Raw genomic sequence first — 25,956 nt, 5'->3', positions numbered from 1 at the left:
AGAAGTATTGGATGATCTATAGCAGACCATTGATGTTTGACAACATGTACAGGAGTAAATAACCAACTTTTCTGACTTTGCGCCTCCGGTCCAACTTCTAATGATATTTTATGCTATGTGTAGCCTTGTTGGTCGACTTTGACTGGGTAGTATTGCGTTTCAAAATCAGCTTGGATGCATACCGTACGCTATATATATCCTCTTTGGATACCTATGTAGGCATCTTTAATTTCAATATTTATGTTACAGCCGAACTCTAAATTGACACATTTGAACTTCCCACCAGATCTCCATCCCATAACTCTAAAAATATCGAAAGAAAAACACCTAAACTTGGAGGAAAATATCCAAAGCCTCACCGGAATATTAACATTACAGTATTATATAGTTAACGCTCAGTTGCGTGAGACACGGGAGAGAACTCCAATCATAACTATATAATCCATTACCTGCAATGCAGAATATCCTAGTAAAAAGATAATGTAGATGATCTGATAGGCCTGTACATGGCAGGCTGCCATGCCTGGGGCCTATGTATACCGTTACGTTGCCAAGACCAAACCTCTTCCTCGGCCTGAGCACATGACGCCAGGGCCAGGGCCTTGAATATCAATTGCACCACTCAACGCTTTCCGATAAAAATGATGCCACTTGCCTGATCCCATCACCCCGCAAAACTCTTTCCCCAGAATTCCCCATCCTTTCGTTCCCAAACCGGCAAGATGGCACTTAATCTTGAGAAACAGTTGCTCTTCGTAAGCATCAACATCTAACTCCCAGAACGACCTCGGGACTATAGCTGACTGTGATCTAGTACGGAGCCTACCATAGCAATCCCGTACATCGGCCCAACTCCCATCGCTAATAATGTACAACGATCACTAACAGCGTATGTTGTAGGTCAACGTTGCAATCCACATCACCTGCGTTCCGATCCTACTGTTTACCGGCATCGTCCTCGTACGTACACCTCGGCATTTTCCAACCAAACAAGATATCCCCAGTGTACAAAAGTACTAACAGTAACTACAAGGCTTGCAACTGCCCGCCCCTCTTCACCCTCCCGGACATCCTCCAAATCGAATACCTGCCCGCCAACGCTGGCACAATTGGCGCCCTTATCTACGCCACATTTTATGTCCTCCTGGAGCCGATAGCCGGCGGCCTACTAGCACCCGCTGTGATCGCAACTGCATACTACGGAAACTACTTCCTCAGCACGCACGGCAGCACCGTGAACTACTGGGCCGGTGGCATCCATGTTGTGTCATGGCTGGCCCAGTTTGTCGGACATGGCGTGTTTGAGAAGCGTGCCCCCGCCTTGCTGGATAATCTTGTTCAGGCTTTGCTGCTTGCGCCGCTATTCGTCTGGATGGAGGTTCTGTTCTTCTTCGGATATCGCCCGGAGCTCAAGGAGCGCTTTGAGAAGGGCGTGGAGCTGGAGATTCTGAACTTCCGGAAGCAGGGGAATGAGAATGGTAATGGCAATGGCAAGGGCAAGGGCAAGGCGGAGCAGTAAATGTTGTGGCTTGTGCGTGCAGCATTCAGTACAAAGTAAGGGGAGATCTTGCTTGCCAAGACCGAGGGCTATATGTTCTCGGGTTGTCTTGGTTGATGTTGAAAGCTCCAGTGGTTTCATGAGCGCGTTGATTCATATGTTTGTTATTAGCAAAGCGATTGCTTGTATCTTCTTTTTTATCCTTTTGCGAGTGTTATTCTGCACTGTCTTTTGGTCAATTTGGTATATTCTTATCCCTTTCCCATGGAGTGGGCGTTGCTGTTTTGTTGGCCAATGTATGATTTTATTGTATGGCAGTATCATAATACCAAGTTTATAGACTTGGAAATAGGGAAATAGGGAAATAAAGAAATCATAACATAACCAAAGCAAAGCATAACTAGAAGCACCCGTCTTCGGTTGCCGTGACGAAAGCCATGACATAAGCGATTCACCTGACCAGGAATTCCGCCGATCCGAGAAGAGAAAAAAACGGAAGGACAGTGGCCCGTGGCACACTCTTCCGGTCGGCAATGCAAATAGAAGTAACTCATTCTGAGCTTGTATAATTTTTTGAAAAATTTGGAGAATTTATAGAAATCAAAATATATAAGAAAAAAAATCATATAACATTGTAGTAATAATAAAAGCGTACAAGATACACCGTGGCCTCACACTAGGGCCACCTCGGAGGGCCCAGCGTCCGAAACGGTTTAGCGCGAGTCCTGAGAATCCAATCCTCCCCCCGACGACAAAGCTCTCCCTCCCGTCCACAATCCTCTCTCCTCTCCCGTTCTCTCTCCCCAATTACATCTCTCCCTCAGAGAATTCATCCTCCCATCCTCTGAACCCCCTTTCACAATGTTCAGAAACGCTCTGCGGTCGTCCAGCCGCTCCGTTGCGGCTGTTTCGGCCACTGGCCGCATCGCCTCGGTGAGTCCATCCCATCCCAGCCGCCTTCGTCCATCGCCAGTTCGACATCCTTCATCTCAATCTTGAGCTCGATCGATGCTCATACCTCATCATACCTCGACAACGATACTTCAACGATGCCTTGGACACATTGTCCTTCTCTGGGATGGTCATTAACAGGTTTTTCGTCCATTACAGGTCCGCGCGGCTGCTGCCGGTCCTCTTAACGGCGTTCGCTCGTACGCTTCCGAGGCCAAGGCTACCCCTACTGAGGTCTCCTCCATCCTTGAGCAGCGCATTCGTGGTGTCTCTGAGGAGGCTGGTCTCGCCGAGACCGGTCGTGTTCTGTCGGTCGGGTACGTCAATTCTCCCTAGGCGGCTGGGGGCGCGAAAAAAATTCGGTCCCCGGCTACAATTCCATCGAATCCGCCATTATTTATCAACATTCGACAAAATACCGATATAGAAACTAATTGAGCTTTAAATAGTGATGGTATCGCCCGTGTCCACGGCATGACCAACGTCCAGGCTGAGGAGCTGGTCGAGTACGTGAAACCCCAAAGTCTTGGCATTACCCAGACCTGAAAACTAACTCCTCTCCAGGTTCGCCTCCGGCGTTAAGGGTATGTGCATGAACCTCGAGGCCGGCCAGGTCGGTGTCGTGCTTTTCGGTTCCGACCGTCTCGTCAAGGAGGGTGAGACCGTCAAGCGTACCGGCGAGATTGTAAGCACTTCAACCCAACCCCTTGGTTCATTCTGATATTGGACCCTGAATCTATCAACCCCTTGGCAACATTTCTAACACTACCCCTAGGTCGAGGTCCCCGTCGGCCCCGAGCTGCTCGGCCGTGTCGTCGATGCTCTCGGTAACCCCATTGATGGAAAGGGTCCCCTTAACACCAAGGAGAAGCGCCGTGCCCAGCTCAAGGCTCCCGGTATTCTGCCCCGTCAGTCCGTCAACCAGCCAGTGCAGACTGGTATGAAGTGTGTCGACTCCATGGTCCCCATTGGCCGTGGTCAGCGTGAGTTGATCATTGGTGATCGTCAGACCGGTAAGACCGCTGTCGCTCTCGACACCATGCTCAACCAGAAGCGTTGGAACAACAGCAAGACCGCCACCGAGGAGGAGAAGCTCTACTGTATCTACGTTGCCGTTGGTCAGAAGCGTTCCACTGTCGCTCAGCTCGTCAAGACCCTTGAGGAGCAGGACGCCATGAAGTACTCCGTCATTGTCGCTGCCACTGCCTCCGAGGCCGCTCCCCTGCAGTACATTGCTCCCTTCACTGGCTGCGCCATGGGTGAGTGGTTCCGTGACAACGCCCGCCACGCCGTCATCATCTACGATGATCTGTCCAAGCAGGCCGTTGCCTACCGTCAGATGTCTCTGCTCCTCCGTCGTCCCCCCGGACGTGAGGCCTACCCCGGTGACGTTTTCTACCTGCACTCTCGTCTCCTCGAGCGTGCCGCCAAGATGAACAAGACCCACGGTGCTGGTTCCCTGACTGCCCTGCCCATCATTGAGACCCAGGGTGGTGATGTGTCCGCTTACATTCCCACCAACGTCATTTCCATCACTGACGGTCAGATCTTCTTGGAGTCCGAGCTGTTCTACAAGGGTATCCGTCCCGCCATTAACGTCGGTCTGTCCGTGTCCCGTGTCGGTTCCGCCGCCCAGGTCAAGGCCATGAAGCAGGTCGCCGGTTCCCTCAAGCTGTTCTTGGCTCAGTACCGTGAGGTCGCTGCCTTCGCCCAGTTCGGTTCCGATCTTGATGCCTCCACCAAGCAGACCCTTGCCCGTGGTGAGCGTCTGACCGAGCTCCTCAAGCAGAAGCAGTACTCCCCCATGGCCGTTACCGACATGGTTCCCCTGATCTTCGCCGGTGTTAACGGTCTCCTCGACACCATCCCCGTCGACAAGATCCTCACTTGGGAGACTGACCTCCTTTCTCACCTCAAGAGCTCCCACCCCGAGATCCAGGCCACCATCGAGAAGGAGGGCCAGGTCTCCAAGGAGTCTGAGGCCACCCTCAAGAAGGTCATCTCTGCCTTCAACTCCACCTTCAACGCATAAGTGAAGAAATAACTCGGATGATCCTTCGTGGTCGGCTTTGTTTTCTTGACTCTATGTGTATAGACAAGATAGCCTGTACAATTTTGAGCCCATTGTTTTTCTGTTCTTCTTGGTGCCGGTGCCTGGCAGGAGATCCCAGTCTGCCCCTGGATGTAGCGATGTAATTATCTGCATGATCCTGGGGGGCGGACCAAGGATTTCCCGTAGTGCTGTTCGAGCGAGAACTCAAATAACTTTGGTCTGCCAAAATGTGATTATATCCTGTACGTTTAGATTTTATCCGCGCATCGGGGGCGCGAGATGGGTGGACGACCGTTCTAATTCCGTCTGGTCTCCTTATGCTCTCTATGTTGGACCTCAATTATTTTCATTTGTTCAATCGTTTATACTGTAATTGTAGACTGTAGCTTTGTTTTTCCAAGACTAAGGAAAGAATTCGCTTATATCGGACGAAGATGGGTTGGGAGTATGCTTGAACACAACAACTTGAATCTATATAAACACCAATCGACTGACAGCAATGACTATAAGCCTTAGTTCCATCTAGATTCTCATGCTTGATATTCTATACACCTCGACATATCATTCAAAATACACGACGACCCGGCAGTAGAGGCCGAAACCGGCAGCCGATCTGTTATCGATAAGCGATCAAGATTTTCCCGGAGATCACCAAGTCCCCCGCGTGCAAGGAACTTCACTTTCCTCTCTGTGACTGAGTATATTGTTATTACCGTCCTATTGCCGCCATGTCTGCGCCCACCGAGAAACCCCCCTCCTCCTGCAAGGTGATGTTGAGCAAGAACGTTGCCACCCACCTCCTCACCGAAGTCCACGAGGGCCTCAAGACACTCGAGAAGCCGCCTCACCTGATCGGCCTGCTGGCCAATAATGACCCCGCCGCGCTTATGTACGCGCAGATGACGCAGAAGACCTGCGAGGAGAAGTGAGTCTCTACACTATTCTGATTATCCGGCTTCAATAGCTCCAGTGGCTTCTTTGGTGGGATAAATGGTGGGGGCACTTAGTATGATTCATACATACCCCTCGGCCAAAAAAAATACAAAAGAATAAAGAAAGCCAATCAAACGAGCCCAAAAGCACAACCAACAATCAATTGAAACAACCCACTAACGCAATGTCTTCCCCAGCGGCTTCAAGTACACCATGCGCGAAGTGTCCCGCGATGACATCGAACAAGCCATCCTGAACGCAAACACCGACAACAACGTCGACGGCATAATCGTCTACTACCCGATCTTCGGCACCCGCCAGGACCAGTACCTGCAGCAGATCGTCGACGTGACCAAAGACGTCGAGGGCCTGAGCCACCGCTACATCTTCAACATGTACCAGAACATCCGCTTCCTGGATGGAGAGGTCAAGCGCCAGAAGTCCATCCTGCCCTGCACCCCGCTGGCCAACATCAAGATCCTCGAGTACCTCAACATCTACAACATCATCCTGCCTTACGGAAACCGTCTCTTCGGACACACGATTTGTGTTGTCAATCGCTCTGAGGTCGTGGGTCGCCCACTTGCTGCTCTGCTGGCTAATGATGGCGCTTGTGTTTACTCGGTTGATATTACTGGTGTGCAGAAGTTTACTCGAGGCGCGGGATTGCAGAAGAAGACGCATGAGGTTGTTGATCTTGAGGGGAAGACTATCAATGATGTTGTGCCGCTTTGTGATGTGGTTATTACTGGTGTGCCCAGTGATAAGTACAAGTTTGATACGAGCCTTCTGCGTGAGGGTGCTGTTTGTGTCAACTTCTCTAGTGAGAGGGTATGTTTTCTTTTGCGCTTTTGAGCCTGGTTAAAGGTTGTGATTGCTGACCGTTCTGATATAGAACTTCCCCCACGAGGTCCGAGACAAGGCCTCGCTCTTCGTTCCCTCTATTGGAAAGGTTACCATTGTTGTCCTGTTGCGGAACCTGCTGGTATGTTTTATCCTTATTCTTCATCCACATGCTCAGTGGTACTTTGCAACATCATCTAATGTCACAAATTACAGAGACTCATTCAGAACAAGCGACTGGACGATATCAAGCCCGCCGAAGCCACAGAACGGCCTGGCACCCTTGAGGCGTCATCGTAGGTCGTTCGCCACTAATTGACCTTTCATTCTCGATGGTCATGCCTTGAGCTGGCCATTCCGTAAAAAATTATAGATATTCTGTTTGTTATTAGCCATTTCGATTATACTGAAACTTTATGTTTCGTCTTTTGTTTCCTGTGCTTAGATATCTCCCAGTCGTATTCCATGTTTGGAAGTTACAGAGATTGGCTTGGTTGACTTTGTCTATTCTTTTATAAACACAGTTTCTTGTTACTATCACAGCTTGTTATTTACGCAATCTGACCTTGCACAATACTCTAATAGAAAACCTCCCGGCCGGGTTCGAAGGATAATATTGATATAGTAACGAATTGTCCCAAGAACAGTTAAACTGCTATAACGTGCGAAGTACCATTTAGTCCACCTTGACATGAAGAAAAGCACCGCTGATAGACGACCAGGCCCAACATCTCAGCAGCTGGAAACTACCACATCAGGCATTTCCACACCTCCAAGCTACCATACGTCAATGCAATGAAATCAAAGCATACCACGCTGAAAAAGTCCAGCGAACCAGCTAATGTCAAAAAAGGACAAGCCTATCAAGGCAAGGCAATCACTAGGATGAGCAAAGGGACAAGCACCAGAACGCACGCAATTGAGCACCAGTATGGTCTCAATAAAAGCAGCCACCAGATAAAGAGCTCCCAGCAGCTACTCTCCCAACCAGCAAACTGGTCTATCTCAGCCAACACATGCCCCAGTGACTGAGTCGCCGACATTGGGCTGTTTTCACTGATGATGATCTTCCGGAGAAGTCCTCGAGGGAGCACAGGCGTGAGAGGTATGGCAATGGTCGTGGCATGAGGGATCACGACTCGCACACCGGGTGCTAGGGTTTGAATGCCGCCCGCTATTAATTGGAGCCCAGGTGGCAGAAGTATGAGGCGTACATGACTGATATAGTTCACCGGCCGGTTGAGGTTTTTTGTTTGAATGTAGTAAATTTGACCCTGTTGGGTTTGCTCAGCAACAGGCTCGGTTTGCTTTTCCTCAGACTGATCAGTGGACGGTGTGGTCGCTGCACCGGTCGTTGGCGTCGCAGTGAATGTCATGCCCGGCTCCTGAAACTTGACCTCAAGAGTTTCGGTGGCATTGACGAGGGATACAATCTCCTCGTGGGAAGCCCAGACAAGGGCTACTGTTATTTCAGGGAGAACTGAAATCGTCTGATCGTTAGTTCACCCACTCCTCATACATCGGGTTTCTGTGGGATGAGAACGTACCCCGAGGTCGAAGGAGGGCAGATGCTATACAACCCATGATGGAGGTCTTCAAGACTGCGGGAAGGAGCTGTAAAGGGTCTTGATAACTTAAAGTTGACTGAGAGTAAAACCATATACTTTAAGAGCAATTAAGTAGTAAGGTGATATGTGATGGAAGCAGATCATAGGCAAAGTTGTCCCAAGTTCAAGCCTCCAAGGCTGTTGTGCCCTGAGGCTCTGAACTCTGAAGCTGTTCAAGTTTGGAAAGTGCAGTAGAGCTCCAGTGCTCCTTCCAGAATAGTAGAGATCCACGTGAGCCCAATAGCTCTAGGCAGGACATCATATTCTGACAAGTCAAGCTAAGACGCCCCTCCTTAGAGCAGGTTTGCTCACATATCGAGTGAGGTGGAGGTGTTGCATACGAAATTGATTTCACTGCCGGTCAACCCTGAAAAAAGTCACGTACACTGTTGGAATGCGTCTGATTAACTATGCCCAATGAAAAGTAAAACACAGAAAACCGATCTCTTCCTTGTTCATTTGAACATATAATACCAATGCACTCTTCTTAATCTCTTTTAGATAATGAAATAGCTTTGCATTTTGCAATAGCCCCGAAAACAGAACCTCTGATAGTAATTGATAGGTAACCTTCCCTTTTAGCCAGACTTCTTTTCATTCTCCTTCGCCGCCAATCTCAAAACATCAATCTCGCTGGCCACCCAGCGATGGAAAGGCTCGGGGTGGAATACACCATCTGCTGAAAACCAAGTTGTGAAGGGCGCCTCGCACCGCTTGTCCTGGAGGACCTTCCCAGAGGCAGACTTATAAGTGACATGCAGCTTGTAGAGTTTGGAGAACTTTTGGGCGGATGATGAGACCGATATCTATGAATAAGACTGTTAGTAACCTGCCAAAAAATAGAACCTCGAAAGAGTCGAAGATCAATTGACATACCGTCTCCCCAGTCTTCCTCTTCCCGGAGTATACTTCGCCAGCCTCGACGGCCCAAATCCAATATGTCAGAATGCTGTTCAAGACAAAGTAGGTCCCTACTGCCGCGATAATCCAGGGCGAGCTAGTTGCTTCCCAGCCAAGCGTGCGGTCTGCGTAGAAAGTAAACCCTGCGATTGCGACAGCGCTATATCCAAGCAGGAAGCGAATGTTTGTCTTCGAGTAGTTTGGCGTGAAAGCGTATGGAGCGGGAAGATTGGTGAGGTAAGGAAGGAGAGCATCGTCACTCGTGGACTTGAGATCTGTTGCTCACACTGTTAGTATTGTTGCTGTATAGAGTAGATCGAGATTACGGACCATTGGTCGAGTAGACCGGCACCTTGTTGGAAGCCATGACAGATTTGAGAATAGATATGAGTAGAGAGCTTTTTAAAAACCAAGAGATCGAGTGTGGTTTAGCATTCAGTGGTCAAGACAGGACTGTTGTTTATCGCAGGACAAAGATGCGGCGTGGCCCTTTGGAGAAAGCTGGAGCTAACGCGGGCCAATGACATCCCTCTCCGCCTGGCAACCTCTCCTTTGCGGCCCCTTCAACTTTCCATCCCCCACCTGCAGCCACCACTGATTCATTGTTTGGGTTCAAAGGAGGCACTTCTTTGATTCTTATTCTGCCTCAATATGGCAATTCAAGGGGCTGAGCAGACCATCCTTAGGGATCCGGCGCTATTGTGAGAGAACATGATTCGATCAAGCGGAACTTCGACTGACCATTTGCTTCTAGCTATTGGATTCTCTTTCCCATTTCAATTGTTATGGTATGATCTGCACCCAGCGCTTGAAGCTTAAATATCCGTGATGCCTCCGAGACTAAAACTAACCCCTCTTCTTGAATAGATCCTGACCGGAATCCTTCGCCACTATGCCACGGTCCTGATGAACACGGCCCCGAAACAGCCATCCACTCTTGCCGAGTCTCGTGAGCGCCTTGCTCTTCTCCGCGGCGTGAATCTCCGCAACAATGCCTGCTCCGTGCTTGACCGCGAGTCCTTCGAGATGCGCAAGAACTACATGGTTACTGGATTCCGCAACGGCGCATTTCTGAAGGACCCCAACAACCGTGGCCAACCGCCCGCGAACCCCATGACCGACCCTGCGGGCATGGAAGCTATGATGGGAATGCTTAAGGGAAACATGATGATGATGATCCCGCAAACCTTGATCATGAGCTGGATCAATGCCTTCTTCTCTGGTTTTGTCATCTGTATGTTGCATTTTGATATAAATGGAGATGATCAACGAGCTTACAGATTCCGCAGTGAAATTGCCTTTCCCGCTTACTATCCGGTTCAAGTCGATGCTGCAGTCTGGTGTCATGACTCGCGACCTTGATGTGCAATGGGTCTCCAGTCTTTCGTGGTACTTCCTCAACTTGATGGGCCTTCAGTCCGTTTTTGGATTCATCCTCGGCAGTGATAATTGTATGCATCTACCCCGACCATTGCCAATAACAACTGTTGCTAATAATCTATAGCTGCCAACCAAATGGCCCAGCAGATGGGTATGGCTAACCCCGCCGCAATGGTCAACCCGCTCCAGCCCGGCCAAGATCCCGACAAGCTGTATCTGAGCGAAGTAGAGAACTTGGAAGTGATGGAGCACTTCTGCATTCTCGAAGGAGTGGAAGAGAGAATCTTGCAAAACTTTGCTCCTGCGGGGATTTAATCTCCCTTTGACGTTGCATGTGATGTCTAGTGTTGGTGTATATACCTGTCCTGAGGTCATCGCTGGCTTTGGATAGCATAAAGAATAGAATGTGCCATGTTTTTAAATAAGCCGCAATCTTGTGGATCTACATAATTCACTCGAGTGTTCTTGAATGATTCATATTGCACAATATCCATAACTCGTAATAACTCATAACCAATCACCCTTGACGGTAATTGATAACATCATTCAGGACCCAGACTTCCCCATTATGGACCTTCTCCGCAATTGAATCAACTTCAATATTGCCAGGTTGGATCTATAGACAGTCAGTTGCCATACGAACGACCAACAAAGGACAAAACCTACAAAGATCTTATCACCCTCCTTCGTCCATTTCAACTTCTCCCCTGCAAGCGTCTCGACCTCTTCCCCAACTCTCCAGGGACTAGTAGGGATGAGATGGGCCTCCACGAATCGCTGTAAATTCCGCTTTGCCCGGTCTTGGCCATCCTGCCCCTCGTATGCATTTACCTCTCCGAATTTCTTGTAGTCCTCTGGGTTCTCCCAGGGCTTCCGCGGAAGAGCCTGAATTGCACTGTTGCGTGGTGCTAGAACTGTAATGTTCTTGGATGCATCGTTGAGGCGATTGGCGACTGGTTCAAAGTCACGGGTCAACCGCGCAAAGATATTGATGCCCTTAGTCTTGGGTAGGACATCTGAGATAATAGGGCTACCGCTGTCTTTTGAGCTCACATCCTCGTCTGGAGCCGTCTTCTGCGGCTGCACAATACCAGGGAAAATCTTATCCATTATCGAGTGATGCTCTTTGTGCTCGAGAGCTAGGTGCTGTTGACGTGAAGGGAAGGGATATGATAGTCCCCAGAGTGCAGATGCTGAACTAGCGAGAAGAAATGTAAATAAAATGGATGTTGTTAGTCGATACGATCCCATGCTGCGGGTTGGAGCCATCTTGCTGCCAATGACACCGGACAGAGAAGCAGGTCTCACTACAGCCATGACGCAACCGGCCTTGGCACGTGACGTACGGAGTAGAGAGATAACATAATCACCTGACCCTTATCGATAAGGGCATCCGGCCACAAGAAATTGGCCGATGCGAGCTTGATCTTGCCCCCGCAATCTACACGTTTGGCTCTCCTAATTGATCCATTGGTATCATGTCGGCTCTGCAGAGCTTTATGCTGGTCGTGGACCACGATAAAGAAGAAGCAAAGCGCATTGCCGAGGGAATCGCGCAAGGTATGTCAATTCGCCCCGCACTCGAGACCACTTCAAATCGTTGCATTACTAACGGAAGTGATTAAAGATGTTGAGACTAAAAAGGCGACTCTGATTGATACCGTCCAATCTCTCGGCGAATACATTAACGACGAAGACCCGATTTTACGTGGAAAAGCGATTTCCTACCTTACGGCTATTATCCAAGCCCTCTCACCGAAATACCTCTCGAGACAACAGATCCAAGTCTTGACTACATTCTTCTGTGATAGAATTGAGGATGGAGGTGCCGTTGATGGGTTGCAGGCCCTGCAGGGTCTGGACCGGTTTAACAAGTTTTTGGCTACCCAAGTAGCACAAGCGTAGGTGCTATACTTTTTGGTTGCATGCGACATCCCTGTGTTCGCCGGGATTAAGCTTAACTCAATGATGACCCAGTGCTGATTTATTGATATAGACTTTTTTCCAACTTCCAAGACCTCCAGTCTCGGTCTCAAACACAACGGTTCCATGTCTATCAATTGCTCAATGATTTGATGTCAAACCACCGCGGAGCTATGCGTGATATGGGAGAGATCTCGCTTCTGGGCGTTGTTGATATTATGACGGGAGAGAAAGACCCGAGAAATTTGATGATTGTTTTCTCGATCCTGAAAGTGGTCATGGTGGAATGGGACATCTCGAACCACGTTGAGGTATGTGTAATTTTCCAAGCTCGTCGATTCCGCTAACACTAGACAGACCCTCTTCGACTCGGTATATAACTACTTCCCAATCACATTCCGACCCCCGCCCAACGACCCCTATGGAATCACTGCACAGGATCTGAAGGGCCGTCTTCAAGAATGTATCTCTTCGACAAGGCATTTTGCACCCCACGCTATCCCCGCCTTATTGGACAAGCTTGATTCTACTTCTCCCAATGTAAAGGTAAGATTGCTCAACACACTATGATATTGAAGTCATCTAATAGATCTATAGAAAGATGCACTTAGTACATTGATCGCATGTATCCATTCATACGACCCCGACACAGTGTCTAAGTTTTCCATTACCATATGGGAAGTCCTCAAGTTTGAGATTCTTAATGCCCAAGAGGAGTTTTTATCTGAGAACTCCCTCGAGGCCCTGCAAGCAATCGCCCAACGGCTATCTGAAGGAGTTACCGAAGTGTCACCAGAATTGCCTCTCGCAAAGTACCTTCAGCCAATCACCAAGGAGTGCAATGAGCAACTTCAGGAGCCTCAAAACAAGCAGGCTAAGCCGGCCCAATCGATCCTCAGCTGTGTGTCTGCTGCTTCGCCCATTTCCTTTGTCCTTGTTGTACAAACAGTTGTACCTCCGATTTTCACACTTTACCAAGAAGCAGACGGAATCGTCAAACAAAGGGCACTTCTGGAAACTTTGAATGTCTTGTTCGAAGCTGCTACAACCGTATTTGGACAATGGACCACCCGAGGTGGTGAGGCCGCTATCGAAAACCCACTACTTGAATTCAAAGACCAATTTTCGGACCTCTTTGGCCAGGCATTGATGGGTGCAGCTAAGGAAGAGGTTTCCTTCCGGGTGACTGCCTTGAAGGGCTTCTTGCGTCTGTCTACCTTGCGTCATTTCTTCCAGGAGAATGAGATTGGGCTTTTCGTGCAATATCTTGACGAAATCCTTCTCAAGGAGGAATCTGTGGGCCGGAATGATCTCAAGAAAGAAGCAATTGCTGCTCTTGCTGAGATTTCCAAGCACAAGCCCCGCCTGATTGTGGATATCACTTTCCCTGCGTTTGTGGCAACTCTGCCAGAGGAAGACGAAGGTTCGGATGCCCTGTATCTGCCGACGCTCGAGACCCTTGCTCAGATCAGCGTCGAGAGGGACATTTTCGAGACACTTTTCCGTCGTCTGTTTAGCAAACTGTCTATTCTTCTGCAAAAGGAGCGACCCGGGTCAGTTGCTTACCCACGCGCGATTCTCGTCACTTTGCTTTATGTTATGCAACAGAGAAACATGGAACAAGACCAGAGTGTGGATTTGTACTTTGACAAGGTTGTGGTTGGGCTTTGCCGCGATGTCGCAGCGTCGGCTTCTGGCAAGGCAAAGAACCGGATTCTCAACGATCCTACCGTGCTTGACACTTTGGGTCGACTTTGCAATCTCCTTGTACGGTCTGTTTCTATTCAGAAGCAGGAACAAGTTGCCGAAAATGTCTACAGCCTCTTCTCTGCAGCTGAAGATTTCGTGCCTATTCCGTTCACTCAGACTACAAGTGAGGACCAAGAACGTACGATCATTATCTCGACATACTTGCTTGCGGGAATATCCAAGGACTTCGGTAACAAAATCCCGCACACCAACCCAGACATGTCAGGTTTGCTGTTGGATCTGGTCAATCGTGCAGTCTCGAGCACGGAGCCAGCAACACACCAAGCATACCTGCGTCACCTGGCCTTGCTCGTCAACAAGTTCCTGTCGAAGCAGGATGTGACAATCGCTGAGAAACTCTTCGATTCTCTCCTCCAAGGCCAGGACTCAGAATCACAGAGCCTCAACCCTGCAACCATCCGCACTATCTTCTGGCTATCCAAAGCCTTGATCCTTCGCATAGCCCCCTCAACCACCCACATCCTGACCTCCCTCCTCGCCCTCCTCTCCTCCCAAGACCAGCAAACCAGCGCGACAGCAGCACAAGGCTTCTCCATAATCCTCGGCGAAGACGACATCCTCTCCGCAACTAATGGCGCCACAATCCGCCTGCTCTGCAGACAGCGCCTCTTCACAACAGTCATCCCCCTGATCTCATCTCGCATCCGCGAAGTGAACATCGCCGGCACAGATGACTCCGCCGCCGCCCTAAAAGCGCCAGCCCCCGACCACATCAAACCAGCCCACCTAACCGCCCTCGCGGGTATCCTCTCCACAATCCCCACGGCCCTGGTCATGCCAGAACTCCCCACTCTGCTCCCCCTCCTCCTGCAATCCCTCGACCTCCAGACCGCCGACTCCGTCGCCGTCCGCACAGCAACGCTCGATACCCTCGCCGTAATTATCCGTGATAACGGCGTCGTCGTCATCGACCAGTGCGGCCATGTCCAGAGTCTTGTCACGAGACTCCTTAAAACAACAGCTACAAACATCGGCCCTGGCGCTGTTAACAGCCCCCGTCTCCGCGCGGATGCTTTGAGATGTCTCAATCTCCTCGCTACGCACCAGGTGCCCGGCGCTGCGGCTAACGCGCGTGCGCCGCCGGGTATCTCGCCTCTCTTGCCTGTCAAGACTCAGGTTCTGAGGTCCTTGCGGGCGGTTCTTGATGATCCTAAGCGTGATGTGCGGAAGGCGGCGGTTGATGCTAGAGCCGCTTGGCTGCGTAATGTGGATGATGCGCCGGAAGAGGAGGAATGATTATTCTTGGGTTAAAGGGAAGAATATACTCGCATTAAGTTTAGAGGTTGTTTATTATCACACATTGATCATAGAGTATAAATTCTCCAGCATGCACTCTACGGGGTATTTCTAGATTGAGGATAACTTCAGCATCAGTATAGAATGAGTGTACTCCAGGGCTTACTAGACACGTGATGTGTTCACTGGTGTGGCTGACATGGGTCTTCGTAGGCTGACCCTAATTGGTCTATATGACGGTGAGCGAGGAGGCTCAGCTTCTGTCAAAAGTACATTAACCCCGCCCATTATCCTTCACAGAGAGTCTGCAACGACAAAATCTATGGGAATGCCCATGAACTGTTGTGAAATACGTTCGACTTATGGCCCTTCAACTGTCCCCGAGAGTAGGAGCGCAGGGGGAAGACCCTACACAATCCCTCAATACAGCATTGGAGAATTTTCAGAAGACCTTGACAGAGGAGCAAAAACGGGAATTTCAAAATAGTACCACAACACCAGATATTGCCAGCGTCATAGAGTTTGTCGCAGAAATCGATGCTAGAAATAGCAGCACGACGAGGAGGTGCGTGGCTCCACGGCTATGTACCTTCTTAGAGGCAACGCAACAGTTCACCGGTGTTGTGGACACATTCGTCAGCTCCAATCCGATAATCGCTGCCCTCGTCTGGGGAGGTGTAAAGACTGCTATATTGACAGCGAGCAATGTGGCCTCTTACTTTGACAAAGTCACGAGCATGATCATGAGAATCGGCAAATCTTCTCCGACATATCAACAATTTGGCCAACTCTACCCCTGCTGTATCGGTCTCCAACGTGCGCTTTGTGATTTCTACGCCATCGTCATTAATCTATGTGTCAAGATCATCGAGGTCTCCCGTCGAACCGCCCTCAAGCAAACTCTTTCGTCGATACTAAGTCCCTTTGAATCTGAGTTTAAGCTGTTCCTAGATCAACTAAATGAAGCTACACGTGAGATCAGCCTGGAGGTATTACTCGCATCAAAGCAAGCAGACCAGGAAGCGAAAAAGCTGCTAGAATATGAAAGCCAACAGAATTCAAAATTCCGACCGAAAGCGCTAGGTTTCTATAAGAAATCACTGAAACAACAAGCCGATGAAAGCGAGTGGCGAATGAAATTGAAAAAAAGGGAAATGGCGAAATTAAAGACAAGCATTCGAAACAACCTTTCTCCTATCGACCATGACCGTCCTTTGAGGCAGATAATGAAGCAACGGGTTCCCACCACGGCCGAGTGGCTTCAGAAAGAGATGGTCTTTGATGAGTGGAGAGACGATCCGCAAACCGCGATTCTCTGGTGTTTAGGCACTATAGGCATGGGCAAGACAGTGCTCATGTCTAATGTGGTGGATCAGCTACGGTTACATACGGCCCGTAAGAGCAATGAGATCGTATGCTACTACTTCTGTTGCGTCGACAATGAGGCATCTTTATCTGCGAGGAGCATTCTTGGAAGTCTTGCTCGTCAAATCCTCGATACTCAGATTGAACAAGGCAAATATGAAACTCTACTCCACTTACAGGAGGCCACCCGAAATCTTAGCACGACTGAGCTCATTCAGTTCTTGGTATATCGTCTGGAGGCTGGTGAGGGAAAGAAGTACTATGTTATCCTCGACGGATTAGACGAATGTGATGGCAATCAGGTTCAAGCGGTGGCACAGGCTATGGTTGAGCTCTGCAGCAAATGTATTGGTTTCAAAATCCTCTGCGCAGGCCGACCTGGTCTTGAAAAACGGTTCAAATTGACTGCACCGCAGTATAGGATCATGGTGAATGAGGAAAAGGTCAAGTCGGACATGGATCACTATATTACCAAGACTTTGGAAAAGTGTCTGGAAGATGAGGTTTTGACACTTGGGGATCCGACAATCATCACAGAGATATACAACACCTTAAGGGACAAAGCTGGCGGAATGTAAGTGTCAACACCGCCGAATCGAAGACACGTGTCAAGATTAGGCTATATGACTACGCAATCCTAAATGCATTGCTAACATAAACAAAAAACATAGGTTCCTTTGGGCAAGTCTTTGTATTGAAGAGCTTTGCGCACAGAATTGTGATCACGACATCCTGGAAGCACTGAAACATCTTCCACACAGCTTGGCTGAGCTCTACGATCGAAAACTTGGTCGTGTTCGAGAGGGAAGAGCGGCCGGGCAGGCAATGAAACTGCTACAATACTGCGGGGCAGTGAAACGGCCATTGACAGTCACGGAATATCGAGAAGCCCTTAGTCTTTCCCTCGAACAGAAGACCTTTGACCACGGAAAGGTCCCCAACGACATGGATAGGATCATCAATGGCTGTTGCGGATTAACATTCGTCGATGAAGAGGAAGACACTATACACTATGTTCATGGTAGTGTGAGAGAATGTCTTTTTATCCCGAACGGTCCACACATAGCACAATTCGACATGGCAAGCGTTGACCGGAATTTTGGGTTCCTTTGCATGACATATCTCGATTTCACCAACTTCAAGCGTCAGTTAGCGAAAGTTCAGAATGGCTCCGTTACTCCTATCAAGCCCCTTCTGCTCAGTACTAGTACTCTGTCCACCCGCTCTTCTAGGAGAGTTACTAGTCAGATGGCCCGTAGGCTTCTTTCTCGTCATCACCAGCTACAACATTTCACCACTCGAGAGGTAGAGAGGACGGCGCAAGCAATACTTGAAGATGGGAGTTCTTTCCAGCTAGAGCTGGAACTCCAAAAGCAAGGGTTTCAGTTTCTCAATTATGCCAGGGCCTACTGGCTCAGCCATCTGACTGATCTTACTCCGGATATGAACAGTAGTATGTGGGAATTGTTTTGCCGGTGCATAGAAGGCGATGATGTTCCTGAATGCAGACCATGGGAGTCGGAGCAGCAGACACACAACAAGAGAAAGGATATATCAGATGCTATGCAATGGTTATTGGCCTATGGAAATTTTGCATTACTTTCATACTACGCAAGACATCAGTCTCACCATTTGACGGAGAATGTGAAGGATAAAATCCTTCAGAGCGCTGACATCCACACTCGTTATCGATACACTGAGGTGCTCGTCCGACTTGATAATACTAGCAACATCTTGAATAATGGATTATCATATGCTGTGCTAGATGGATGCACTCGTTCCCTGGGAATGTTGCTCCAAGCAGGGGCTGATGTCAATGCTGAAGTAAAAGGCAGAACAGCTCTCCAAACAGCCGCAGGAAAAGGTCACCTTAAGGTGGTGCAAATGCTTCTAGCAGCAAAAGCAGACGTCAACGCAATTCCTGCTGGCTATGGTGTTCGAACAGCCCTCCAAGCGGCAGCAGGAGCAGGTCACCTTGAAGTGGTGCAGACACTGCTAGCAGCAAAAGCAGAGGTCAACGCAATTTCTGCTGGATATGGTGAGACAGCTATCCAAGCGGCCGCAGGAGGAGGTCACCTTGACGTGGTGCAGGCACTACTAGCAGCGACAGCAGACGTCAACCCATCTCCTAGCAATAGTGGCCGGACAGCTCTTCAAGCGGCAGCAGACGGAGGTCACCTTAAAGTTGTTCAGACACTTCTAGCAGCAAAAGCAGACGTCAATTCACCTCCTGTTGAACATGATGGCCAATATGGTGGTGGCCGGACAGCTATCCAAGCGGCAGCAGAAGGAGGTCACCTTGACGTGGTGCAGGCACTACTAGCAGCAAAAGTTGACGTCAACGCATTTCCTATTGAACGTGATGGCCGGACAGCTCTTCAAGCGGCCGCAGAAGAAGGTCACCTTAAGGTGGTGCAAACGCTTCTAGCAGCAAAAGCAGACGTCAACGCATTTCCTGCTAAATATGGTGGCCGAACAGCTCTTCAAGCGGCAGCAGGAGGAGGTCACCTTGACGTGGTGCAGACACTTCTAGCAGCAAAAGCAGACGTCAATGCACCTCCTGCTGAACATGATGGCCAAACAGCTCTTCAAGCGGCCGCAGAAGGAGGCCACCTTGACGTGGTGCAGGCACTACTAGCAGCAAAAGCTGACGTCAACGCATTTCCTGCTAAATATGGTGGCCGAACAGCTCTTCAAGCGGCAGCAGGAGGAGGTCACCTTGACGTGGTGCAGACACTTCTAGCAGCAAAAGCAGACGTCAATGCACCTCCTGCTGAACATGATGACCAAACAGCTCTTCAAGCGGCCGCAGAAGGAGGCCACCTTGACGTGGTGCAGGCACTACTAGCAGCAAAAGCTGACGTCAACGCATTTCCTGCTGAACATGATGACCAAACAGCTCTTCAAGCGGCAGCAGGAGGAGGTCACCTTGACGTGGTGCAGACACTTCTAGCAGCAAAAGCAGACGTCAATGCACCTCCTGCTGAACATGATGACCAAACAGCTCTTCAAGCGGCCGCAGAAGGAGGCCACCTTGACGTGGTGCAGGCACTACTAGCAGCAAAAGCTGACGTCAACGCATTTCCTGCTAAATATGGTGGCCGAACAGCTCTTCAAGCGGCAGCAGGAGGAGGTCACGTTGACGTGGTGCAGACACTTCTAGTAGTAAAAGCAAACGTTAACGCATTTCCTGCTAAATATGATGGCCGAACAGCTCTTCAAGCGGCAGCAGAAGAAGGTCACATTGGAGTGGTGCAAACACTTCTAGCAGCAAAAGCAGACGTCAATGCACCTCCTGCTGAACATGATGGCCAAACAGCTCTTCAAGCGGCCGCAGAAGGAGGCCACCTTGACGTGGTGCAGGCACTACTAGCAGCAAAAGCTGATGTCAACGCATTTCCTACTGAATATGGCCGAACAGCTCTTCAAGCGGCAGAAAAAGAAGGTCACCTTGACGTGGTGCAGGTACTACTAGTAGCGAAAGCGAAAGCAGATATTGACGCTAAAGGTTCTGGCCAAACAGCTTTCAAAGCGGCGATAGAAAGAGGCCGCACTGAGGTGGTGCAGGCATTGCGAAGCAAAAGCTAATGGCAAGGTCCCTGCTAGATAGCATGGTCAAACCGACAGGAGGCCGGCGCCTTGGCATGGTGGAGACATTGAAATGCCTGGCACGAGGGGATAATTTTGTACATTGACAGTAATTCGTTCATGCAATGCAACGTCTATTTTCCACTTAGTATAATTTCACGCCATAGTTTCACTGACCAATATCTCGGTGCGGAATTTTGCATTTAGATGTTTGATTACTGTAGAGAAGGCAGGGTGGGAAAGAAACCCTGTGTTGAATTGAGCTGTTGACTGGGGAGAGTGGAAGATTAACTAAGTGAGGAGTAGAGATCCTACCCGCCTTAGGCAGTAAGGCTGCCTCAACAATTACGTAGAGCTCGTGAGTTTCTCGACACTAGCGAGAGCATAGTCAGTAGTCGATTCGTTGAGCGTGTTGTGGCCATTTGAGTTGAGACCTCGTGAAATCGTTCATAACGCACAGCGGGCTTAGCTAGAGACTTGTCAAATTTACTAGTAGTTCGAATGGAATAAGAATAAAGCCATCGACTAGCTGCCAGAATACAAATAAGCAAAAATGTAAGAAATGAGTGTCAGGAATGGGGGATCCATATTGCATATTTGAGGGTTGAATTGAAAGACAGAGAGAGCTTGATATTACTATTCTGGTATCCATATAATACTACATGTACTACTAGATAGTAGTTACAACCAATTCCTGTCATATTCTAACACAGGACTACCTTACTATATTACTGATGCAATTTGACTGCATCGCGGTGATTTTATAACAGTCCTACTGTTCCCTCAATACACATGGCCATGGTGTAACTATAACTTCATGTTTTATAGCAGCTCCATCTAGGCTTAAACCCCAGTTTATCTTCTATAAAACGGACTGGAATAGTCAACAATGAATAAAGCTAAAGATATCTATGTTTACTATAGCTAAACTACACGGATCCATCAACCAACTACAGGACAATTATTGAAATATGAAACAAATCTTTTTTATTCTTGTGCTATCTTAAATGCAATTTCAAGTCGTCCAGGTACACATATGACCCATAAAGATCCTAAGAATCAAACGACAATGACAAGAATACATCTGTCCCGTTTCCACTCCAACTCCCGAGATCCATCTTCATCCTCCCAATCTCATCACCACTTGTGCTTTTCCTTGAGGCCAGCTGGCGGAGCCCAGGGCACCAATTGTTTCCCCAAGGAAGTGGACGGCTCCTTAACCGTACCTGTACCACCCTGGCTGCGATCGTTCGACGTATTAGTGCGCCGGTCAAGACTGGCAGGACCTCTGTTCCAGTACCCGACAGCATCGATTTTCTGCACGACAGTTTTGGCAAGTTGGAACATTGCTCCAATTCCGGAATGACCTACTTCGGCTCCGAGGGTACTCAGCTCCTGCTTCGCAGTAGAGCGAACGACATTCGTGATATCTGCACCGAGGAGATCTGTCGCACACCAGGACTCGTTGCGGTCACCGGGCTCAAGGAAGGAATTTGATTTCATGATATCGTCCACTTTGCTGCTGACAATAGAGGCCTCCCACCACTGCTTTCCGTGCTTGACCATTTTCTCAAGCGGGGCGTTCTGCAATACCATGATACCCGGATCCAGGACAGAGGGAGTTCCAAGGAGTTCTTGGATTTCACTGATTTGGAGAAACAAGTCCTTGCTCTTCCCCGAGCGGTATTGGTGACGGCTCCACCGTTCCATGAACACCTTCTCGATTCTGATCTTTGAAGCCAGGGGAAGACGGACCAGCATACGGAGGTGTTTATTGTTTGGCTCTATCCGGATGCTTTTTGCCATCATCCGTGCAGTTTCGTCAAGCTCCGGGTCAGCCCCCGTAATGTATTCGATAAAACCTTGTACCATAGCAGCTGCATCCCAGACTTGGGAAGGGAAACTCAAGTTCACCGTGCCTAGGGAGACCTCAGGATAGCGAATCATAGCATGTCCATATTCATTGACTGAAATAACAATGGTTCTGTTCGGACCATCGCGGCACCAGAACTCGTACTTTACGCCGCGGTGGCTGTACTTTTGGTCGAACAAGCGACATTGGTTGACTTCCAAATCAATGAGGTAATCAATGTCCGCAGGAGATGAAGTCAAGCGCTGGAATAATGAGATTGGAGGTGGTGTCAAGTTATTCTCAGAGAAGAACAGCTGGTGAACCTCCCTGTAGCTCATCTCCTTCTCTTTGGTTGAAGCTGGCAAGCTGGGCATGAACATAAGACCGAACTGAATTTGAAGGCTCAAGGTTCCGGGAAAGCTGCGAACTGCATCAAGAATTGGTTGAAGGAAGCGAAACAGAGTCTCTGTGGATTCATAACTGTGCTTCTTTTCTCTTGATGATTTCACAACCGCCTTTGTGGGCAAGGCAGTGCTTTTTCCTGGCTGCGCTTCTGTTGGTTTGAATTCTATTCTTCGCTGCCAGAAATTAGCAATGGGAGCTTGAACCTTTTCCTTGTTCTCCGCATTGGCCTCATTGTTTTCCCCTCGCTGCCAGGTATTAGCAGTGTGGATCTCAATTTTTGCCCTTCTCACTGCCTTGGTTACTCCATCTATCCATTGAAAAGCCTTGTCGGGAGGCCGCTGATGGAACATTGTCTCGTGGAATTCTCTTGTCTGAGTTTCCTCTGAGACAGCCAGCCTTTCGCCGTCTTTTGGTTCCGCATCTTGCTCATCACCTTTGGAGTCGGATTGTTGCAAAGGGACGCGCCTCAAGCGAGGAGAAAGCATCCGAGGTGAGATATCAATGAGATCTGGATGAAGAAAGGGCACTCTCTCACTCCCCTGACCAGGGCGTTGACGTTGCTGAATACCACCTCGCGGAGCGCTGTCACGCGAGCTAGAAGACAGAACTCGAGTTGCAGGATCACAAAGGCTAGCATCAAGAGGTAGCGCAATCTCCTCAATGCTGGGAACTTCTGGGGCAGGATTGTCCTTGATCTGCCGGAGTAGATATTCCAGTGCTACCTCATCGGCCTTGCTGCGGTATTCAGGAGACTGTTCCTGTTTCTGTTCGTGGTCCAATACGTCGCTCTCATGACAAGAGCCAACAACTTCCAAATCAGGCAATGGCCCAGATGTAGCGAGCCCTGGTTGGGTAGGCTCGCTAGTAACACAGGCTGGAGTCTTCGGACGGAGGATCATCGGATCTTGGGTTGGCTCAGGATAAGGAGAGATGCTCTGAGTTAGCTGAGGTTGCACAGATGTATCATCGATATTGGGCATATCAAGAATATCACCAGTTTCAGTAAAAGTGCAAGTCTCGCCATGCTGGAATTGGTCATGTTGAGCATCTGTAGACTGCTTTGGACCGCTTGATGGGGCTGTGGCTGGCGGATCGAATGCAACAATGTGTTGTAAGCCACTATTGAGAGTTCTCACTTCGCAATCAAGATCAATGAGGGGGCTAAGGTTCTCTGTTTCCTCTGTGCGATCTCGCCCAGTGGATGTGGTGCGTGGCTGTTTTTGGTCCCTTATCTTTGGCTTGCTGGACACATCATCTATTCCGGTTTCCCTCGTGGTCTTGACCGTCTCAATCATTAGCCTTATCTCCCCCATCACCGAATCAACACTTCGTCCTTGAGGCTTTGTATTCACCTGGGAATTCACTGCCTTGAGTATGCCGAAAGGCTTGGCCGTTTCGACTCTTGGAGAACCAGAGCGAATTTGTTGTCGCAGAGTGCTAGTCAGCTTCTCTTCTTGGTTAGCGGGAGAGGTAGCCAAATCAGCTGCATGTCTCGTTTCTCCCGGCTGTTTGAGTGCTGCACCCGGATGAGTGGATAGAACTGGGCGACGAGGGGCGGCAATTGACTTTGGTTCCTGGGTAGAGGTAGAGTAGGTAGAAGCCACAGGATCGGTTGCCTCGGACATTGTTTCCGGTAATTTGGAAGCTGCATCTGGAGCAGTGGAGTCAGCCACGCTACATACGATACTAACGAGTCTCTTTTGTTGAGGGACCGAGACAGACGAACCGGCTACGTCTTGCTCCCTCTTTCTCTCCCTATAGCTGAGTCGGCCAAACAAGGATGTATTTGGGCCATGAGGGGTGTCTATTGGCTTTTCTTGTCGAGACTGGCTAGAGGGTGCTACAGTTCCATCTGGTAGCATAATCACGCGTGCTTTGACGCCTGCAGGATTGGGCTTGAAGTGACCAGACTGCCTTTGATCCCTTGGCACGGGAAAGATAGACTCAGGTGGAGGCTTGGAAGCAACAAGCTTAGGGGAGGTGGGATCATCTTCCAGTGTTCTTTTTGTATGACTGTCGGTTGCCAAAGGCCGTTTAGTGACACCCCGAGAGATCCATAAGTCGACATCTTTTGCCTTTCCAGTAGAAAGATACGGGTGCTGGATATCACTCTTCTCATGAGAGGTCTCAATTTTAGGCGCGAGATGCTGATCAATCTCCCCTAGAAGGGGATCGTTTCTCGGACCGATCTCTGGAAAATGATAGTCTTCCCAGTCTCGAGTAATGCTCGCTTCCTTCAGGGCCACTTGCGGCGGCTGCCGAAGTTTGCGAAGTGGACGAAATTCGTTAGCAAGCTCGTCGAATTCACAAACCACCAGAGTCATTATTTTTGGGAGATGAAGAGACGCATTTCGGTCGATTAAAATGCGCCACAAGGCCATGGAGCTGATCTGTGCATATGTCATGATGCGAAAGGTAGCGTTTTCCCGTTTTGGAGTAAAGATACCCACCCCTCGGTTTGGGTTCTCAATGAGATCCTAGAAGATATTAACATACAAGACTTAGAAAAAGAAGACTCAGTACTATACCAAGCATTCTTCAAGGGAGTCGAGTATATCCATTGCCTCATCGATGTTGGCCATGTGTTGTGCAGAGATACGGAGCCCTCGGGCTCCTTGCACTGTAATTTGTGTTTCCGTCATTTTGGAAATGCGAAGTAGGAGAGGGCCCGAGTCATGAGAGACGGGACCCATTCCCACCTGCGAGGGATACCAGAACTTGACAACGGGTCCATCGCTAGTGGGTTGTGTCGGCATAATATCTTCCACTAGGGTTTCCATCTCTGGCTGCGCATCGTTTCCGTAGCCAGGAAAGGGATTGGGATCGAAGTAGGTCGAGATCGGAAGTTGACGAACTCTCGGCATCTTGAATAGAGCAGACATTAGGACAATATAACTTGGGTGCTGGGGAGGCATCGAGACATACGTCAAATAGATCATCAAGGTTGCGATGCTCTTCGATATAAGTTGCAAGCAGTGATGTGATTTCGACATCGAATTCCTCATCGAACTGACCAGTGACAACCAAGATCTGGGTAGGATTAGCAGAGCCACCATTGTGAATAGTATACAAAAACCCACATGTTTATCACGTAGATATTCGACTTTGATCGAAGCACCGGGATTCAATGCCCTACGAAAGAGTCAGTTTTGATCAAGACAAATATACATAAGTAATGCCGTACTTGAGCCTGTCTCGGAGTTCTGAGATCTATATCGAGTCTGGTCAGTCCTGGCCATGCAAAATGATGAGCACGCGGATGTTAAAGTATCGACTTACCCCTCGGTCCTCCAGTGACCACATTGAAGACAAATAAAGCGTCCGGCTATTGGCCATCTTGAATGATTGTTTCTTTGAGAGCTATGAGTGGACAGGCGTGAATCGATGCGGACTTGAAGTGGGACGGACACGAATGAATTGGAGTCAGACTTCAATCGGATAGACGCGAATCGATTGGAGACCGACGTTAGTCGGACGGATACAGATAAATTGGAGATAGATTTTTTTGGGCCTTCAATCGATTTGAAGACGTGGATTGGTTTGAAAGATGGACGAAGAAGCAATTCAGCAAGAGGTGTGTAGTTCGATTGGCCCCGGGAAAGAGACAAACGATTAAGTAAGAGGTAGGTGAAGGCAAATCGATTACCCACAG

General features: G+C 49.1%; 10 protein-coding genes across 10 annotated transcripts; 6 read left to right on the top strand and 4 right to left on the bottom strand.

Annotated features, from left to right (window-relative positions):
• Positions 1-722: 722 nt before the first annotated feature.
• Positions 723-1,519, top strand: N7471_009275 (2-hydroxy-palmitic acid dioxygenase MPO1; the record flags this gene model as incomplete). Its single annotated transcript, XM_057281994.1, has 4 exons — positions 723-755; positions 815-838; positions 901-960; positions 1,034-1,519. 4 exons carry the CDS (start codon positions 723-725, stop codon positions 1,517-1,519), a joined length of 603 nt encoding a protein of 200 aa, XP_057132877.1.
• Positions 1,520-2,166: 647 nt separating this feature from the next.
• N7471_009274 (F1F0 ATP synthase subunit alpha) lies at positions 2,167-4,860 on the top strand. The gene is made up of 5 exons (XM_057281993.1): positions 2,167-2,431; positions 2,609-2,766; positions 2,899-2,955; positions 3,014-3,134; positions 3,225-4,860. The coding sequence occupies exons 1-5, from the start codon at positions 2,360-2,362 to the stop codon at positions 4,479-4,481; spliced, it is 1,665 nt and encodes a 554-aa protein (XP_057132876.1). The 5' UTR covers positions 2,167-2,359; the 3' UTR covers positions 4,482-4,860.
• Positions 4,861-5,176: 316 nt separating this feature from the next.
• N7471_009273 (methylenetetrahydrofolate dehydrogenase (NAD(+))) lies at positions 5,177-6,665 on the top strand. Its single transcript, XM_057281992.1, has 4 exons — positions 5,177-5,427; positions 5,633-6,266; positions 6,331-6,420; positions 6,495-6,665. Exons 1-4 carry the CDS (start codon positions 5,231-5,233, stop codon positions 6,576-6,578), a joined length of 1,005 nt encoding a protein of 334 aa, XP_057132875.1. The 5' UTR covers positions 5,177-5,230; the 3' UTR covers positions 6,579-6,665.
• Positions 6,666-7,141: 476 nt separating this feature from the next.
• N7471_009272 (uncharacterized protein) lies at positions 7,142-7,862 on the bottom strand (the record flags this gene model as incomplete). Its single annotated transcript, XM_057281991.1, has 2 exons — positions 7,142-7,758; positions 7,826-7,862. 2 exons carry the CDS (start codon positions 7,860-7,862, stop codon positions 7,142-7,144), a joined length of 654 nt encoding a protein of 217 aa, XP_057132874.1.
• Positions 7,863-8,261: 399 nt separating this feature from the next.
• On the bottom strand, positions 8,262-9,267 carry N7471_009271 (signal peptidase complex subunit 2). The gene is made up of 3 exons (XM_057281990.1): positions 9,116-9,267; positions 8,762-9,060; positions 8,262-8,691 (listed from the first exon to the last, which is right to left on the bottom strand). The coding sequence occupies exons 1-3, from the start codon at positions 9,150-9,152 to the stop codon at positions 8,464-8,466; spliced, it is 564 nt and encodes a 187-aa protein (XP_057132873.1). The 5' UTR covers positions 9,153-9,267; the 3' UTR covers positions 8,262-8,463.
• A 169-nt stretch (positions 9,268-9,436) lies between these two features.
• On the top strand, positions 9,437-10,480 carry N7471_009270 (ER membrane complex subunit EMC3; the record flags this gene model as incomplete). Its single annotated transcript, XM_057281989.1, has 5 exons — positions 9,437-9,486; positions 9,540-9,573; positions 9,653-10,019; positions 10,075-10,236; positions 10,290-10,480. The coding sequence occupies 5 exons, from the start codon at positions 9,437-9,439 to the stop codon at positions 10,478-10,480; spliced, it is 804 nt and encodes a 267-aa protein (XP_057132872.1).
• Positions 10,481-10,682: 202 nt separating this feature from the next.
• N7471_009269 (uncharacterized protein) lies at positions 10,683-11,482 on the bottom strand (the record flags this gene model as incomplete). The annotated part of the gene is made up of 2 exons (XM_057281988.1): positions 10,683-10,781; positions 10,832-11,482. The coding sequence occupies 2 exons, from the start codon at positions 11,480-11,482 to the stop codon at positions 10,683-10,685; spliced, it is 750 nt and encodes a 249-aa protein (XP_057132871.1).
• A 161-nt stretch (positions 11,483-11,643) lies between these two features.
• Positions 11,644-15,094, top strand: N7471_009268 (MET18/MMS19 family protein; the record flags this gene model as incomplete). The annotated part of the gene is made up of 5 exons (XM_057281987.1): positions 11,644-11,725; positions 11,793-12,066; positions 12,162-12,399; positions 12,446-12,634; positions 12,686-15,094. 5 exons carry the CDS (start codon positions 11,644-11,646, stop codon positions 15,092-15,094), a joined length of 3,192 nt encoding a protein of 1,063 aa, XP_057132870.1.
• Positions 15,095-15,456: 362 nt separating this feature from the next.
• On the top strand, positions 15,457-20,047 carry N7471_009267 (ankyrin repeat domain-containing protein; the record flags this gene model as incomplete). The annotated part of the gene is made up of 2 exons (XM_057281986.1): positions 15,457-17,033; positions 17,131-20,047. 2 exons carry the CDS (start codon positions 15,457-15,459, stop codon positions 20,045-20,047), a joined length of 4,494 nt encoding a protein of 1,497 aa, XP_057132869.1.
• A 1,137-nt stretch (positions 20,048-21,184) lies between these two features.
• On the bottom strand, positions 21,185-25,640 carry N7471_009266 (uncharacterized protein; the record flags this gene model as incomplete). The annotated part of the gene is made up of 6 exons (XM_057281985.1): positions 21,185-24,781; positions 24,833-25,168; positions 25,230-25,334; positions 25,385-25,436; positions 25,489-25,514; positions 25,584-25,640. 6 exons carry the CDS (start codon positions 25,638-25,640, stop codon positions 21,185-21,187), a joined length of 4,173 nt encoding a protein of 1,390 aa, XP_057132868.1.
• Positions 25,641-25,956: the final 316 nt, after the last annotated feature.

Source organism: Penicillium samsonianum, assembly GCF_028829775.1.
Source record: "Penicillium samsonianum strain IBT 33392 chromosome Unknown utg000005l_segment0_segment0, whole genome shotgun sequence".
In the NCBI taxonomy this organism is placed as follows: Eukaryota; Fungi; Ascomycota; class Eurotiomycetes; order Eurotiales; family Aspergillaceae; genus Penicillium; species Penicillium samsonianum.
This window is presented reverse-complemented; position numbering and strand designations above follow the sequence as displayed.

Bases quoted from the DNA above. Each gene is read 5' to 3' on its own strand.
- N7471_009273 (XM_057281992.1), top strand. From the start codon at position 5,231: ATGTCTGCGCCCACCGAGAAACCCCCCTCCTCCTGCAAGGTGATGTTG. The intron at 5,428-5,632 runs GTGAGTCTCTAC...TGTCTTCCCCAG, and splicing joins CAGAAGACCTGCGAGGAGAA to CGGCTTCAAGTACACCATGC. The intron at 6,421-6,494 runs GTATGTTTTATC...CACAAATTACAG, and splicing joins TCCTGTTGCGGAACCTGCTG to AGACTCATTCAGAACAAGCG.
- N7471_009271 (XM_057281990.1), bottom strand. From the start codon at position 9,152: ATGGCTTCCAACAAGGTGCCGGTCTACTCGACCAATG. The intron at 9,061-9,115 runs GTCCGTAATCTC...TGTGAGCAACAG, and splicing joins GCCGGTCTACTCGACCAATG to ATCTCAAGTCCACGAGTGAC. The intron at 8,692-8,761 runs GTATGTCAATTG...TCTTATTCATAG, and splicing joins AGAGGAAGACTGGGGAGACG to ATATCGGTCTCATCATCCGC.
- N7471_009274 (XM_057281993.1), top strand. From the start codon at position 2,360: ATGTTCAGAAACGCTCTGCGGTCGTCCAGCCGCTCCGTTGCGGCTGTT. The intron at 2,432-2,608 runs GTGAGTCCATCC...CGTCCATTACAG, and splicing joins CCACTGGCCGCATCGCCTCG to GTCCGCGCGGCTGCTGCCGG. The intron at 2,956-3,013 runs GTACGTGAAACC...ACTCCTCTCCAG, and splicing joins CAGGCTGAGGAGCTGGTCGA to GTTCGCCTCCGGCGTTAAGG.